At 33.8% G+C, this 17,574-nt stretch overlaps 2 protein-coding genes across 2 annotated transcripts in view; one reads left to right on the forward strand and one right to left on the reverse strand.

Moving 5' to 3' along the window:
• The first annotated feature begins 53 nt into the window (after positions 1 to 53).
• Positions 54 to 5,563, forward strand: LOC127846731 (uncharacterized). Its single transcript, XM_052378228.1, has 7 exons — positions 54 to 229; positions 1,140 to 1,208; positions 2,157 to 2,225; positions 3,597 to 3,691; positions 4,174 to 4,273; positions 4,449 to 4,586; positions 5,087 to 5,563. The coding sequence occupies exons 1-7, from the start codon at positions 149 to 151 to the stop codon at positions 5,321 to 5,323; spliced, it is 789 nt and encodes a 262-aa protein (XP_052234188.1). The 5' UTR covers positions 54 to 148; the 3' UTR covers positions 5,324 to 5,563.
• An 8,079-nt stretch (positions 5,564 to 13,642) lies between these two features.
• The window catches only part of LOC127846728 (sodium/hydrogen exchanger 3-like), an 88,607-nt gene continuing 84,675 nt past the window's right edge, over positions 13,643 to 17,574 (reverse strand). The window contains exon 14 of the mRNA XM_052378223.1: positions 13,643 to 17,550. Coding sequence (XP_052234183.1) covers positions 17,059 to 17,550 — 492 coding nt within the window. The 3' untranslated portion in view covers positions 13,643 to 17,058. The remainder of the gene's footprint in view (positions 17,551 to 17,574) is intronic.

The following is a 17,574-nucleotide window of genomic DNA, read 5'->3' on the forward strand; positions in this document are numbered from 1 at the left end:
TTTTCAGAAAACCCGTCATGAATTGAGGACCGTTCTGACTCGCAAGCAATTAATTAAAGACCGCTTCCGCTTTTACGCCATCTTGTTGTTAGGAAAGCCTAGCAGACAACTGTCACCTCGGATCTTTCTCATTTTGCATCAAGATTTCATGCCCCTTGAAATCACAAAAATGGCGAAAGATGCAATGCCAGATGAACTTTTTAATCTCCTAGTGGATAAAATAAACCAGGTTATGGATTTTAAGCAGAGTATTGTTTCCATGGAAAAAAGAAACCAGGGCCAACAATTGTTGGCAACACATTAACATAAATAAATGCTATTTTAAACAAATGACCCACTTGTTTTACTTTATTGTCAATGTGTTATTCTTTTTTATTTTTAACCAGCTGTTACTTCTGCTTTATTTTTATAATATCATCATTATGTTCATACCAGATTGATATTTGACAGTTTGAAAAGAAAGTGAGTGTGAACTTACTTTGCTGCAGATTTTTTCATTTTACCCCCATACAAAAGAATAGCTTAGAATCCGTTGAGTACACTTAGTTATAAAGATTATTTGTTAGATAAATTATTTGTGTGGCACAGTATAAATATTAATGTAAACCCTTGAGAAAAAGGCACGTAGTCTGGGAATCAACCCAGCAATTGCCTTAACACTAGTATGGCACTACACCATCTGAGCTAACCCAGCTTCTGGTTCTTACCCAGGCACATTTCTTTCATTGTCTTAACTTCATTAATTACCTTTAAATACCACCTTACCCCAGGCTCTCCTAACTAGAACTGCTAACATTAAAAAGTAAACCCTGGTGTAAACGTGCCCGCCTAAACCTATGACCAATTGAACAGTAGCATATTAATTGAGCTCAACAGGCAGCTGATTCTTATTCATGTATGCAACATTTCCATGCACTATAAGTAATGCTGTCACAATGGAAAGGATGTGGCATAGGCATCACACAATCAAATTTATCACTATTCTATTCTATAAGAATTTTGATGATTTTTTTCCATAGACTCTGTACTAGTGTTCATTCCAAGAAACAGACTAATGAGTGTATCAACAGACCATTAATGTTTAGTACAATCAATCTCACCTAAATAGGTTTTAAATAACTAACGTTTATTACTTTCAGGAAACTAGTTCTGCAGAGAAAAAAGTAGAGATCTTATACAGCTCTAGGGGATTTTTCAGTGCTGCCCAGGTATGTGGTTTCCTGTGGATAATAATATTATTATGCCACCCTTCGAAGAAGAGGGGGTATATTGCTTTGAACATGTCGGTCTGTCGGTCGGTCCGTCCACCAGGTGGTTTCCGGATGATAACTCAAGAACACTTGGGCCTAGGATCATTAAACTTCATAGGTACATTGATCATGACTCGAAGATGACCCCTATTGATTTTGAGGTCACTAGGTCAAAGGTCAAGGTCACGGTGACCCGAAATAGTAAAATGGTTTCCGGATGATAACTGAAGAACGCTTATTCCTAGGATCATGAAACTTGATAGGTAGATTGATCATGACTCGCAGATGACCCCTATTGATTTTCAGGTCACTAGGTCAAAGGTCAAGGTCACCGTGACCCAAAATAGTAAAATGGTTTCCGGATGATAACTCAAGAACGCTTATGGCTAGGATCATGAAACTTGATAGGTAGATTGATCATGACTCGCAGATGACCCCTATTGATTTTCAGGTCACTAGGTCAAAGGTCAAGGTCACAGTGACAAAAAACATATTCACACAATGGCTTTCACTACAACGGAGAGCCCATATGGGGATCATGTATGTTTTACAAACAGCCCTTGTTACATTTGCAATTAAAAAAAGAAATTTCATGTCAATTTGTGTTTGTAGGAAAATATAAGAGTGTTATTACATACATAATCATTGTATTACATATGTGAAATCTTGCTGTACAGAACTATTTTACTGGTAGATAAAAAATATATATGGTTAAATTTGAGCTTGTATGGACTTATTTAAGATTTCTTTTTTTTTTACAACTAGTTGAAAAAAAGGCATGTTGTAAATGAAGATTTTTTTTTGTCTGACATCGACATACAAATGGTTAGGTGGTGAAACTGATTTATCTGACCCTCAAACAAGGTCATACATATTAACTGTTGTTTTCTACTTTGTATGTTTTAGGCTACCATACTTCTCATATGCTATGCCAGCCCAGCTGACAGAATTCGTGTAATCCGCATTTTAGAACCTGTAAGTTACATATTTTTGGGAATATTCTGTAGTACTGTTGTACATTGGCAATTCAGTCTGATATAACTGTACAGTGGAAGACCAATAGCTCAAACTCACCTGGATGGACAACAACAGTTCTTGCCATCCAGAATTCGAGCCAGCCAATTTCTTATATACTTAATGTTTACTACCATGAATCTGCAATAGATTTACATCTCCAGTTGAAGAGTACTCATTCTGCCTAAACTATGCACTACTTTCTGCTGTTGAGTTAGTAAGAACCAAATATATACAAATATTTTTATTAATCAATGTTTACAATAACAGTTGCACATACAAAGAAACAAATATTATGTAATTATTATAAATTATATAATAGCATTTTTACGTAGCACATTTATGGTAACATGTAAGAAAAAGCCCTAAAAAGACAGCATACATAAGCACTATATACACATTGCTGAAATGTGGAAATATTAAACATCACTGTTTAAAAGAATGGCATGATGTCAATATGTGCTTTGTTTGTGCCATATAGATGCAGAATGTTCCATTTCATTAAGTGGACATTGTACATGTTGTGATGCAGCCATTCCAGCCATTTTAATACTGCATCTTAAAAAAATGAATGCAAAATCTCATCTTTTACTCAAATCAATTAACGATTGAGTCAATGAGATGATTTTAAAAATGGCATGCGTTTAATCATGCGCTACCAATCAATTAACAGCTTTATGCGACCTGAAGTGATTTCAAGCCAACCAAAAAACAGAAGACCTGTAAAAATATTACCAGGAGTGGGAAATCAGTTCGAGCCATCCGATAATTGGACCCTCACGAATTCGACCCATCCAACTGAAATTTATCGCCTGTATATCAAATTATTAACTCCAATAAAGCCTTGCTTGTACAGCTATTTAAAGGGAGTTTACTAAAGTGACATTAACGAGCAAGGTGGTCTTATTACTAAGGTATAGGGGACAATCAAGTCAGAACATATTGCCATAAGACTTTTTTTTATGATTTGCATAAAAAATATATGATGATTATCTGTTTTTTTAATACCTTTTTAACGGAATCTTTTGTTTCAGTATTCATCAATGTTACACATAAGCTTTCAGATAATCATTATGACAATTATTCGTATTAACAGTCATTTGATAAGATAATTCTGTATAAAAACTTTTCATAATCTGTTACAATGTTGTTTACACACCCATTCATTATCGCTCAACAGTCAACAAATATTTCAAATTTTGGTTCATTTATCATGTATAACAGATTGATGATCAATACTAAATTGAATTTGAATTGTTTCCTAAAATAATAAATTAAGTGTATTGTATATATATGTCCCCACGCTAGCAGTCTCTGTTTCATTTGTGACAGAGACTGTGTCGTATGAGCTGCCAAGACGCCCGACAGATCATTGCCACGGTTACAGTTCACAATGACAAGCTCATAGTACTGGACTGCGTTAAAAGGTAACTCTTGACTGACTGTTGCATATTTACATGCATACTTTTTCATGTTAAACTGTTGTATTTGCTCAGCTTTTCTATAAAAGATACAAAATTTTTACACTCTATCATGACTTTGAAATACTTTTTTCCAGCCATTAAGTCTTAGTTATTATGATTATGTTTCTTTATTTATTGAACATTTCATATATATAAGGATTAATTATAAGAAATTGTTTGTTTGTTTTCTATAAAATATTAATATAACTCTATGTTCTACAATAAAATTAAATAAGTTTTTATAAAAAATTAAGTATGAATAAACAATTTACACATGAAATATCATAATAAATGTGTTTTGTTACCACTTTCAATACAATGTATCTTTAGAACATCACAAAAACTACCGGGTATGAAGAATTTGAATAAATACAAAATTAATATAATTAAATGCCATCAACCAATAGTAATGTTTAATCATCAGTCATTTATGGAATGGATTGTAGAGTATTAACAGACAGCCAGACAGCCCTGGGAATGGAACACATCCTGAGCGCATTTCCCTTCGAGAATGACAAAATGAAGGCTCTTAACATCCTCACCACTGTAAGTACGATATTGTAAATTGAGACATTTGCTGAGCGAACATACTTAAGCTAAACCTTAAATACACTTTTGAACATTCAGCCAATCAAATAAAAGCTTTGGTCCAGGCTTTGTGTATACTGGTCCAGGCTTAAAACATTCCAAGGGGCTATGTTATGATTGTTTCTGTTGCCAGGTGTCCTCGTTTGTGGGAGACAAGGTGGCTGCAGGTGGTCACCAGGGATACGCAGCACTGGGTGGGCTGTATACGCAGGCTCGACCCATGGTGCCTCATCTCTACGGGGACCTTAACAAGCAGGCCATGCAGATACCAGTATGAGACATTTTTATTGCATTAACGCTAATCAGTTGGTTAGGGCACAAACTATAATTTTCCTGTTTTGTTGACCAGTGATGTAGCATGTGTGCGAAATCATTGAAATACCTTAACAGTCTTTGCCATATCATATCCATGTAGAACTGTAAAACATGTTTCAAGATCAATTTCATACCCATTTAGAACAGTAAAGTTGATCAATGTAATATACATGTAGAACAGTGTCTAACATATTTCAGGATCAAGGTAATATCCATGTAGAACTGATGAACATATTTCAGGATAAAGGTCACATTCATGATTGTAGAATTATGTGACATGTTTTAGGATTCAAAGTAAGATCTATGGACAACTGTTAGCATATTTCAGGAAAAAGGTCATTATTTATTTAGATCTGTCTAATATATTCCAGGATCAAGTTCATATCCATGTAGAACTGTTTAACATATTTCAGTAATACGTTCCAGACATGTAAGATTGCATGTGACCTATTTCAGGGCCAAGGACCGATCCAGATCCCGCCGGAAGCCCAGCCTGGCGTGGTCCCATCTATCTACACGGGCCACCCGTCCTATGCCTACCCGCCTGACATGAGCTACATCAAGGACCGCGGGTACCCGGGCTCAGCTGAGTTCCCGATCACCGAGGCCAATATCAAGCCGTACCCAGCAGGTGCCCCGCCCCTTTCCTACCACAGCGGCGCCCCCAACCCCACGGGATTCCGCTCAGCATAAATCAAATTGTTCAAACTCTTATTGAGTTTTTTTAACTTTGGAAAGGTTATATTCAGTTTTGTGAAACACTTTTTCAAGATTTCAAAGACATTTTTATTACTTTCTTTTCTCTAATTTTGGAATTTTCTCTGCGATATATATAAATGCGCTCAAATTTATTTTTTGTAAATTGCACATGTGTTTAATGTGTTACATTTGGTACATGAACATTCTCAAATAAAGAAGAAATTTTAAAGGTAACATGTTTATTTATTATAAGTCACCTCTCTCATGGAGTTGAATGTACCTGGTGTGTATTTTATATTCCTTTTACTAGAAGAAAGAAAAAAGTCCATTTTGACATGTATAATAATGTAGCTTTGTAGTTTATTAACATGTTTTCATAGCATGCACCTAATAGTTTGGATGTGTATTGATGTAGTTCTTTTTCATATCAATTAAATATAAATAATTATGCTTTTAAGTTGAAAGTTATACTGCCCTAATCTTGTATCAGTCATTTGTGTTATTTTGTCGTAGATTTGCCTCTGTATGGTGTCTTTATATCCCAATTTTTTTTTAAATCAGTATTAAAATTATTGTGTTAAACATTTGTTCAAACAATTAAGTTTCATATGTGGTACAGTCTAGTTTGGGAATAATGTTGTATTTCAATTCATGTGGTCTTAATTCTTAATTAATTGCACAGAACTTAGTATTATTCTAATTAATGCGTATTAAGTATCACCTTAATACATTAATTCTGAAAAAAAAAACTATTTGTGATATGTTTTTACATCGTAATACTACATTTATTTATGAGCTCAAGTTTAAACATTATATGATGATTTTCAAACTGTTGCAAAACCTGATGATGACATTTTTGGTTTGTGAATCTGATTGTCTAATTTGAATTTGTGTCTCCACAAATATGATTCTTTAAATTCTGCTTGGAACCATTGCTTCTTTGTTGTTGGTTTAAAATGTTATAGTCAATTTAAAACACAAATACTTATATAAAAGCCTATTGTAGGCTATGTTGTTATATTCTGTCTGCTTTTGTTTTTGAACCCAAATAGCAAATTTATAGAACAAAAATAAACATGTAATGTATAAATTATAAATAACATGTTTTGTGGACTGAAACTGTAAATGGTAGAAATATAAAATATTATTATGGTTATGTTTAATCTTTTTTATAACATATTTGTTATCCTTTAATGTTGTGGAACTTTTTTATGATGTTTACAAATTTAAAGTATTAAAATCTTTTGTATTAAAAATAAGTAATACACTGCATAATATGTTGTATGTACACCAAATGGTGTTTTATGTAGGGTAATAATCCATGACAATTTGTTTCTAGACCAGCTTCAAAACAGGATCTTAAACACCCTGCTTTGTAATAAAGGAACTTGGCATAATATCCATTATCGTATTTTGTATGTGCAGAAGTCAAGCTTTGTATTATTTTACATAGAAGTTGCATGTTGTGAATGTTAATGTTTCTACTGTTTGTTGCTCTTTCTAATATTAGTGATATCTATTTTGTTAGAAGTGTTGTTGTACTTTTAAAATCAAAGCGCTGAAGGCACTGAATTTGTTCGCTGTTGTATAATCAGTTTTCAAAATTATGTTATAGCTTTTTAAAGTTATAGCTTTTCAAGTTTGAAATGACCACAACCCATTCAAATTTATAAAGAGTGTGCCTTAAAACACAGGTCGATATGTGGGGTTTTTTCAAATCATTGATACAGCTAATCAGTATGCACAGGCTAATCTTATTTGACATGCATTAAGCCCCGTTTTCCCTGAAAGCAGCCAATATATACAGATTTCAATGATAAACACTAGACTGGCCAACGTTGTCTAACAAGCTGTTAAATACACACAACCGGTATGTACTGTACCAGTGAGAACAGGCAGATGCGGTGGTTAGAGCAGACACTTTTAGCATTTGTCCTCTGCTTAATTTTATTGCACTTATCCACACAGGCAGTCACTGGTTACGGTTCCTAGCATAGCTAAGCCCATACTGATTTTCAAAATTGCATCTGCATTATTTGTGAGCTAACTCTCACAAATAAAACTATTGTTTGTTGTTTGTTTGCCTTTTGATATTCTATTTAAATTTAAGTTTTAATTGCACTTCTTGATAATTATTCAGATTTGTTACTGAGCAAATTGGTGTTAATATAATAAGCAGACTCTGTGTTCTAGATTAACATTTTCCTAATCTAAATACAATGGAATGGTATCTCTGATGCTTCATATGTACCGGGGGTATTTTAAAATCATTTCCTATGCCAAAAGAATCAAAATGAAAAGTATGTTTAAGCCTTTAGTCATTAGTTATATCTTGATCAATATTGTAGTATTGGTTGTATTCAGACAACAATTTGCTGTGATATTTAGTGATACTAATGTTTTTTTCTTTGATGTTGTTGAAACTCCACTGAGTGGTAAATTTTTAATCAGTATTATTTTTTACTGTTTTATCATTATCAAAATATATATTTAGTATTACACTTTGTGTATTGTTGTTGTTTTGACAATTGATTATACAAGACTTTCATAGATCTTTGAATTTATGTCAATTGATATTTTGTTGACATCAAATCCTTTATGAAACTGATTTATTTAAAATTCCCCCCATACCAATTTTGTATTCACCTACAAAATTAAGCATTCTTTATTTACACAGATTATTCATTCTATGATTTCATTCAATTAGTACTTAAATTGTATACATTATAAAAATCTCTTCACTCTTAAAATCATGAAAGGCTTGGTTTGGTGAATAGAGGCCCTTTCTATTTTGAAATTTATTGACCATGCTTGTTATATAAGCTTTTCATGCAGCCTTACATTGAACATATGTTAATACAGATTTCTACACTGTCTCTGTTCCGGATTGTGTGCTTTGGAAAGTATGTTATGGTTGAAGTGAATAAACACTTTCATTCTTTTCTTTTGTCAATATAGCATTTTTATGCTCCCAAAAATGGATGGAAGGGGTTGGCCGCAGAGTGCCAGATAAGATGTGTATTTGCGTAAAATACGCATGAAAAAAAAAGAAAATACGCATGACTTAAATTTTTCTTGAGTAAAAAAACTCCTTGCTAAATTCGGATTACGCATCGTGTGCAATTTAAATGCGTATTAGCCGTTTATACATGCATATTAATTCATGTAAACATGACTGGTTCCCGTCATTCTGTCCACACCGGTAAAAACGTATAGAATGTGGTTCCCGACCTAATTTACTCCTCAGTCAGAACAGTATCATTTCATTTTGGTCCACGATACATGTCAAGGCCTAAGTTGACACAACAGGCTCCCTGCTGCATTGTTGAGAGTCAATATACGCTTATGGTGAAAACATTTGACATCTCATTCGATAAAACCCAAATCGCCCAACTTCAAGCATTTAATGTTTGCTATCAGTTCATCTCTTGTGAAAACCCTTTTTCCTTCAAGCACTTTTTAAATGGCAGCCGAAATACACATATAATAAACAAGTTGTGGGGACCAAGCTTAGAAGATTTTGATCGTGGCTGTTAAGTGTGTGCTAAAAAGTGGCTTGCCAAATCAAGATGGAAAAAGCAATTAATGGGTGCTTATGACCGAAGGGCAAAAAAACAGAACAACTGTAAAATACATTGTGTAAAACAAAAGTGATTGTTCCATTGTGTACAAGACTGCTTGTTATAGCGAGTTAACACCACACATACAATTTATTATTTATTGTGATCCTTTGAACATAAATACTCCTTAAAATTATCGGATTTTGATTTTTACTCATCAATTAAAAATCTCGTAAGTGAAATACCCCTCGGCTGAAAAAATTATCTGGAGCTCTGGTTGGCGGATATTGAAGTCATTGAAATGAAATTGCATTTCAGCTTGTAAAAATTTCAAAAACATTTCCAAGAAAAAAATTATCAGCCATTATTATTTTTTCCCAAGCAGTCCATTACATATGCAAAATCTCAGACAGTAAAAAATGACTTCAATTAAGTACACATATTTGTATCATACTAATTTACATATTAGAATGTACCTCTGTAAATGTCGGGTCAATAGTATAACCCTTTTTCACTCAGAAGCAAAATGAAAATGGCTATGTGCAAACAGCATAAAACCAGAACAGCCTGCGAGTAACTCGCAGTCTGTCCAGGTTTAATGCTGTTTGCTTCTCATCAGTATCTAAGGTTTAGATAATGAAGCCTTATAAACTTGAATCTAGTAAGAAAGGTGTTAAATTAAATTTAGTTTTCCAAGGGACTACAAATGCGTGTAAATACGTATCTAAGTCATCAGATTAAGCCTTTTCAAATCATACTGTCCCTATCTGTCCCTATGGCTTATCTATCAACTTGCTTAACATGTATGTATTTTCCCGAGGAAAAACTCTCAGCCATTACATGGGACAGCAACCAAATTTGTATAGAAGTTTTCATGTTACAGTTATTGACCCTTAGGCCACGGAATATGATATCATATTGATGTGTAGCATGTAATTTTGACGGAGTCGGTAGCCAATTAATTTGAAATATAAGACAACATATAATACATCAATACAAAATCTCCTGAATAACAGTTTTCCCTACAGGGTTTTGTGGATATGGACCTAGGTGTTCATTCTCTAGTCTATTAAAGTATTGGTGAAATATGACTTTCATGATAGAAACAAAACAAGAACAACAGTCTAGGTTTCAATGTCATTTATATGTTTTTCTCATGCTATAAACATTCAATATAAATCCAAGGGATCTTAATATATAAATATCAAACAACACACTACATTATAACATACCGGTATACTGCACATACTCGTATCATCATGTATTCAAAGGAATTACATCATCAATAAAAATGGCATTTATATTTGAATAATATTCAAACTATTTAAATTGATACAAATAAGTTGATGTATCGCCTTTAAATCATTAGGCACATAAAATGCTAATGTTTAGTGATACAAGATAACCTTCAAATGAACACTATTCTTTCCAAGGCAACAATTGGTAATTGATCATTTCAATACAAAAAGAGTTTATAAAATACATTTGGGCTGTGCTCTGTGATAAGGGTGTTTAATGAATGTGCGTAGTGTCGTCCCAGATTTTCCTGCACAGGTTAATCAGGGACGACACTTTCCGCTTTTATGGTATTTTTAGTTTACAGAAAGTCTCTTCTTTGCAAAAGTCCATTTTAGGCGGAAAGTGTTGTCCCTGATTAGCCTGTGCAGACAGCACAGGCTAATCTGGGAAGAAACATTACCCACATGCATTAAACCCCTTTTCATGAGTGAGGCTCATTTAAATAATTATATATAATTACGTATTTCCACATGGCAGTGTATTTCATTAGTTTCTAGAATAATAAAAAAGTAAAAAAAATAAAAGTATATTACTTTTTTGGTAACAGGTATGTCTGGAAAGTGTATAAACCTAAAATACCATCATATTCTAAGTGAACATGTAGAATAAGTTCACATTCCTAGCAAAGAACTAGCATTTTTACAACCTTATCACATTTCATTGATCACTCGAGGCAAATTATACAGAATTAATAAAACTAAGCAGTAGTTCCTTGATATGCTTTTATCACATGTCATACCCTGTTTTCCATGTAATATAACCATTACATATATATTTATTTTACACATGTGAAATATACTTTTTAAGCGTTTTCATTGGCTTAGTATTCGTTTATTGACCAATCGCATTTTGTAATTTTGCTGAAATGACGGAACGTAAAATGACGTCACGAAATGTAAACAACATTTGGGATTTATCATTATGTTTGCGTTAATATTTATTTAATTTGCTCATTTAAAAGCTTGTGATTAAAACACTCATTGTTATATCATACCATATTTTATTAAACTCATCCACGAAATTCGTTAGTAAGCTCACCAAAGGCTCGCTTACTAACAAAATTCCTGAACTCGCTTAATAAAATATGGTATGATATGACAACTCATGCCAGATCCTATATGTATTCCTAATGTATTTGCTTGCATTATCACAACAAACTCAAACCTAGATTCTATGACATCATAATATGGGATAGTCAACATGGTATTTACTTAGATTCACACAAATAATTATTCATTCATCTGATGTGGATACCCAATCTTGGGCTGGTATTAGGTCATTATCAGAACCCACATTCACTCCAATAAGCTAAGCTTCTTTATTGACCATGTGAGATAAGGCTAGTGAAATTTCGTGGTCATTTATAATCAGTTAGACATTTCACTGGTCTCCCACTCCCTGCCATCATAATAGGAGTAGTTAAACATGAAGAGTCATAAAGTGGTCATTAGTAATCTCATTAATATTTATGACATTTAAGCAACATACACTTGTTTTAAATATGTTAATGTTAAAAGACCAAAAAACAAAATAGCCAGGAAATTAAAGAAATCTATGCACATCCCCAAGGAGTTTTGCAATAGCCTGAAAAACTTTTTTTTCTGATATACTGATTATCCTCTAATAAACGCCCCTTGGGACCTTCCACCTCATCACACAAACAATTTAGTCAATATTATCAGACTAGAAAGGATTCTCCAAGATAAATATGAGTTGTGCTCAGTGAAAAGGGGGTTTAATGCATGTGCGTAAAGTGTTGTCACAGATTAGCATGTGCTTTCCGCAGGCTGATCAGGCACAACAGTTTCCACATATATGATATTTTCTGTTTACAGAAAGTCTCTTCTGTGCAGATTGCACATGCTAATCTGGGACAACACTTTACGCACATGCATTAAACCCCTCTTTTCACAGAGCTCGGCTCATAAGTATTTGTTTTAACTGACACACTACAATAAATGTCATATACATATGAGTCGTGTTCTGAGAAAACTGGGCATAATGCATGTGCGTAAAGTGTCGTCCCAGATTAGCCTGTGCAGTCTGCACAGGCTAATCAGGGACGACACTTTCAGCTTTAATGGTATTTTTCGTTTAAAGGAAGTCCCTTTTTACCGAAAATCTAGTAAAAGCGGAAAGTGTCGCCCTGATTAGCCTGTCCGGACTGCACAGGCTAATCTGGGACGACACTTTACGCACATGCATTATGCCAGGTTTTCTTAAAACGCGACTCATATTTACTTTTCAAGACAGACTGCAGACAGACAAAGATATTTCAAGAATATTTTATTACCCATAATTCAAAATACAAATTGTATGGCAGAAATAAACGACAGTCCAGGGAATCAAACAACCTTTATTTATGTCGAATTGTAAGCATTACCCTTTGAGCACTCAATAGGGCATGTTACTCATTACACTCATTACAGGTGCATGTCCACAGGGTCAACATCTTACATGGTGCAGGTATAAAGTAACTTATTACATGTTATTATAATAGAGCCTATATTTTTGTGCAAAACTGATCATAGAACAAGGCTGGCAATAACATTTTATTTCAAAATCTTTTAAATATGTTCTCAGGCATAAATAACAGACTATTCCTCTTGAATAAATATTCAGGTATACTGACCGCATAAATATTTACAAAACAAAACCAAAATTGTACAGTCCAGTTCACACAAAACAAACATAAAAATTCAAATCAACTTTAACTGTCAACTTAATATCGGAACACTCATGTGCACTTCAAATTTAGTAAATACTGTATGTATGTACACATTTGATTTGCTCAACCAAGAAATTGCATTGCAAAATACACAAAACTCCCGTATGCGTTACATCACATGTTATTTATAAAATTTAGAGCAGTACATTAAGAGTGTTCCTCCTCTATACAGCTTGAAACAACACTAACTGCAAAAACCATCTCAGATGTACTTAATAAAACCAAACAAAAAATGGCATTGTCTGAAAAACATTTGGGCACTATCAGAACAGAATTTTGTTTTGTAAATTAACCCTTTGCATGCTGGGTAATTTGTCTTCTGCTAAAATGTCGTCTGCTGAATTTCTAAAATAAGCATTTTCTTCATTTTTTTTCAAAGAATACTATCAGAATAGCAAACAGTTTGGATCCAGATGAGACGCCACGTTCTGTGGCGTCTCATCTGGATCCAAACTGTTTGCAAAGGCCTTTAAAATTCGGCTCCAGCGCTTTAAGGGTTAAGGCCTCAGGCCCATAATATATTGCATATAATAAAACACCGCATTATTATATGATTTGTGTTTAAAAAATATATATGCATGAACATAAAATCAAGTAATAAGTTTTAAGTAAACTATAAATAATGCATTTATAAAAATGTATTACTGCCATTGTATGCATATAAAAAAAATCTGACATAAACAAAGCTAATTTTCTAATAGATTTTTCTTTTTTCTCTGCCAATAATCTACAAAAATTTCAGGTAGTTGTTCTTGCCTTATACCTGATTTGTAGGTAGTTTGATTGTAAATGCAGGAATAATAGGCATTAACAATAGACATAATATTCAAATTCTATTACAGACCAAAATATCTAATGTACCCCTATGGATACATATTCTATTTTGTCACTCTTTTTTGTTTTTACAAGCACTGACACATTAAAAAATCTCTAACAAGATTCCAGTCTAGTAAATTATTATCTGAAAACTGACAAGTCCTTTGGAGATTTCACAGAGCATGAGTGGAACCAACGGTTTGTTTGGTGTGATCCATAATATATCACCATTAAAATGTTCCGGATACAAAATTCTTTGAGCAAACTGTGTCACAATATTATATGTCTAACACTGGAGCAAAAATAAAGAAACTGTAATGCTGTTGCCAACAAATAAATCAAAACCAACAAGCAGAGTTCTGCCTAGTCTGATTGCACAATAAAGCGCTTCTTAAATATAAATAAATTGTTAAACACTAACAAGTGCTTTAAATATACTTAAATATTCCCGGTATGCACTCATTCACAGTTCAGGGAAGTAATTACAGTTAAATATACTTCAAAACAACTATCACAACTAACACTTAACATTATTTACCTAGTATAGGCTTGAGTGTGAGTCATATAAGTTTGACATGACAGCCTTCTATAACTCATTTGATCACCTGATTTGTAAAAAATCTTCTCCTTGACATATGTTTGACTTGCCTGTATAATTTTATGGTAGCACTTTATACTACACAAAGATTGCAATGTTTTGAAATAGCATATATTAGACATACTTTTTTCAAACAGCAATTTAATTTCAAATTTTCAGAAGCGCGTTGTCATTAAGTATTTTTTCATTGTTTTTATTTAAAAATTGCCTTTTTTCTTAATGCACTGTTAAACACATGAAATTCATTTACCCAAACTTGCTTCTAAAAACCTATTTAACCTAATATGTATATAAAATAATACTTATACGATGGTCTAAGTGCAACTGAGGATTACAATTGGTAGATAAAAACTTTAAATCTGTAATGACCCAAATGAACCTTAGCTAAGTTTGATTAGACCTTGTTTAGACAAAAAAAATTATTGAAAATTGCATACTATGAGAATGGTACACATATTTTTAAGTTGTTTAATTATATAGATGATATCCACCTTTTTTTATTCCAGTAATAATATCTTTATCATGGTAAAATGCCCCCCCCCCCCCCACCTAAGGCCCAATTTTGCAGACATAGTATCTTCAATAAACAAGAGCACCGCATAACGGGTGCCATGCTGCTCGGCTGCAGTATTGAATGAATGAAAGCTTGTCAGAAATAAATAAAAACAAATTAAGAGGTCGCATGGATCTTGACCTTTGACCTAGTGACCCAAAAATGGATGTGGCATGTAGAACTAATTAAGGTGCAGCTACATATGAAGTTTCAAAGTTGTAGGTTGAAGCACTTTGATTTTAGAGCCAATGTTCAAAACCTTAACAAAATGTTAAGGTTTTAGCACAATGCGGACGGCGGACGACAAGCTGGCTATGAGAATACCTAGGGTTTTCTCCAAAAACAGCAGAGCTAAAATGAGCTTACATACTCTGAAACAGTTTTGTGACTGATGATACATTAAGGCAATATTGAAATGTTTCTGATATGAAATCACTCTGAAATACAAACAATTTCTATATTCAGTACTAATGATCGTTATATTAGGTACCAACAATTGCTATATTCAGTACAAACAATTGCTAAATTTATTACATGCAATAGATATATTCAGTATTAACAATTGCTAAGTACAATCGCAAGAGCTGTTATTAAAAATATGATTTAGAACAATTATAGTTACATCTTAAAAACTGTAGACAATCAGTTCTTAAATGCATCATAAATGTGTCTTCAGTTATAAACGTGTCTTATTAAATAAACATGCCAACTTGTGAAGCTTTTGAAAAGCTATCCCAATAATGTTATTTGGTGTCAACCACCTGAAGGATATGTATTAACTTATGTAAGTGTACAATAACAAACTTCAAGCACACAACTTATAATTGACATTTTCAAGGCTGGTATTTGCAAAGCCCCTCAAGGAAATCTACAAAAGAAGCATATATGGAACAATTTCAGATCTTAATTTCTACAAGAAAGCCAAGGTTTTTCATTCTATAAAGTTATGAAATATTCACCATTTAAAACAAGATTGTTTCAAAAATGGCAAAATAAAAAACACAGAATTTTGTGAATTTAAGGATTTGTTGATAGAAAGCTTTGTTGATAAAGACCCTGAAATATGTTTTGAAAGAATTCTCAAGCTAAGCCCTTTACTCCCCCCCCCCTTTCTCTATCAGAAATCATTGTTGGCTTTGGGCTAAACCACACAAAATCAAGGCTGATAATGATATTAATGTAGGGTCGATTCTGGCAATTTAACCCTTTCCCACATAGATATGTATTTTGATGCATGTGCAGTCCTTAAGAAAGTTACATTCAATTAAATACCATTCTAACTAAATTCAAGTTTTAAAGGCTTCATTTCCAACCCTTAGTTACTGATGAGCAGCAAACAGCATAAACCCTGAACAAACTGCGAGTTACATTTTTTTCTTATGTGAATGTAAGTGTCGGTATCATCCATTAGCCAAGTCACACTGGTACATATCCCTCACAAGAACTCATTTATACAATTGGGTGGAAACGAACAAATGTGGAATAACTTTTGCTTTAAAAAATCTTGTGATCTGAGCAGAATTTGAATCAGGGACCTTCCCATTCCCAGACTAGCGCCCTACCACTTGACTTCTGCTCCCCTTTGGAATGGAGTAATTACGGCAAATGGAAATGTTTCAGGTGATATAACAGATGATAGTACTAATGAGGAACATTTTCCAACAGTAAAAGGCATTTGCTTTAACATTTATTCCTATGGGGCTATTACATGCTGACTAGGATTAACAGAGATAACGGCCATGCTTCAGTGACTTGGTACATGACATGTGTGAAAACACAAGAAAAGTAAACAGTGCACTGGAAATACCAGTTAAGGTTTTAAGACCACAATAAATACTTTTTCTAAATACCTTCATTGAACACTTGTCAGAACACAGTTTAAGAATGTATCACCCCAGTGAGTGAAAATACAATATTGTTATGATAAAATCATGGCAATCTATCTTGCTTTTTAAAAACTGCTGAGCTCAGTTTTTGCCTCGGGCTTAAAGACGAGAAAGATTACACTTACAAACCAATAATGAGGTTTTAGTAATTGTCATTAAATTCATGATGCCTGGTGGTTTGAATATGAGAAACCATCAACTTACAAACCATAAATGAAGATTTAATAACTCACTAACTATCATTAAATGTATGATACGTGTATTGCAAATTGCCTAAGTACAATTTTCATCATTGTTTAAGACCGAAGCTCATGGCAATGTCCAATTCCTTCTCAAGTTCGTCTGCTGACAGAAGCCCGTCTGCTTCATCTGATTCCTCGTCTGCATCATTCTCCTCATCGTCTGCTGCCTGCTTGAGCCACTCACACACTCGGCTTTTAATGCCCTCGACAAACGCCATTTCAGTTAGCATGGTGTCCGACTGCATGCGGTCTTTCTCTGAAAGGAATGACTGTTTACTGATTGGTTTCCAGTGTGTGAAATCCGGAGCAGACGCAACTTCCGTCAGGTGTCCATGTTTTTCGGAGCTGTTGTTGTCTGAGTCGAGCTGCAGATACTCGTGAGTGGGAATGATGACATGATGATGTTCTGGTGCCTGCTCGCTATGGGCTGACTGCAGAAAGTCTGCAGACCGAGTACCGGAATCTAGGGGCATGTGGGAAACTAGCGGACAGTCTTCCGGTACACTTTGTCCCCAGGGTAATTGGGAAATTGTCACTTGCTGGTATAGTCAAATTGTTATCAG

The sequence above is a fragment of the Dreissena polymorpha genome, chromosome 9 (assembly GCF_020536995.1).
Source record: "Dreissena polymorpha isolate Duluth1 chromosome 9, UMN_Dpol_1.0, whole genome shotgun sequence".
NCBI classification, from domain to species: domain Eukaryota; kingdom Metazoa; phylum Mollusca; class Bivalvia; order Myida; family Dreissenidae; genus Dreissena; species Dreissena polymorpha.

Bases quoted from the DNA above. Each gene is read 5' to 3' on its own strand.
- LOC127846731 (XM_052378228.1), top strand. From the start codon at position 149: ATGCCCCTTGAAATCACAAAAATGGCGAAAGATGCAATGCCAGATGAA. The intron at 4,274-4,448 runs GTAAGTACGATA...TTCTGTTGCCAG, and splicing joins CTCTTAACATCCTCACCACT to GTGTCCTCGTTTGTGGGAGA. The intron at 4,587-5,086 runs GTATGAGACATT...GACCTATTTCAG, and splicing joins AGCAGGCCATGCAGATACCA to GGCCAAGGACCGATCCAGAT.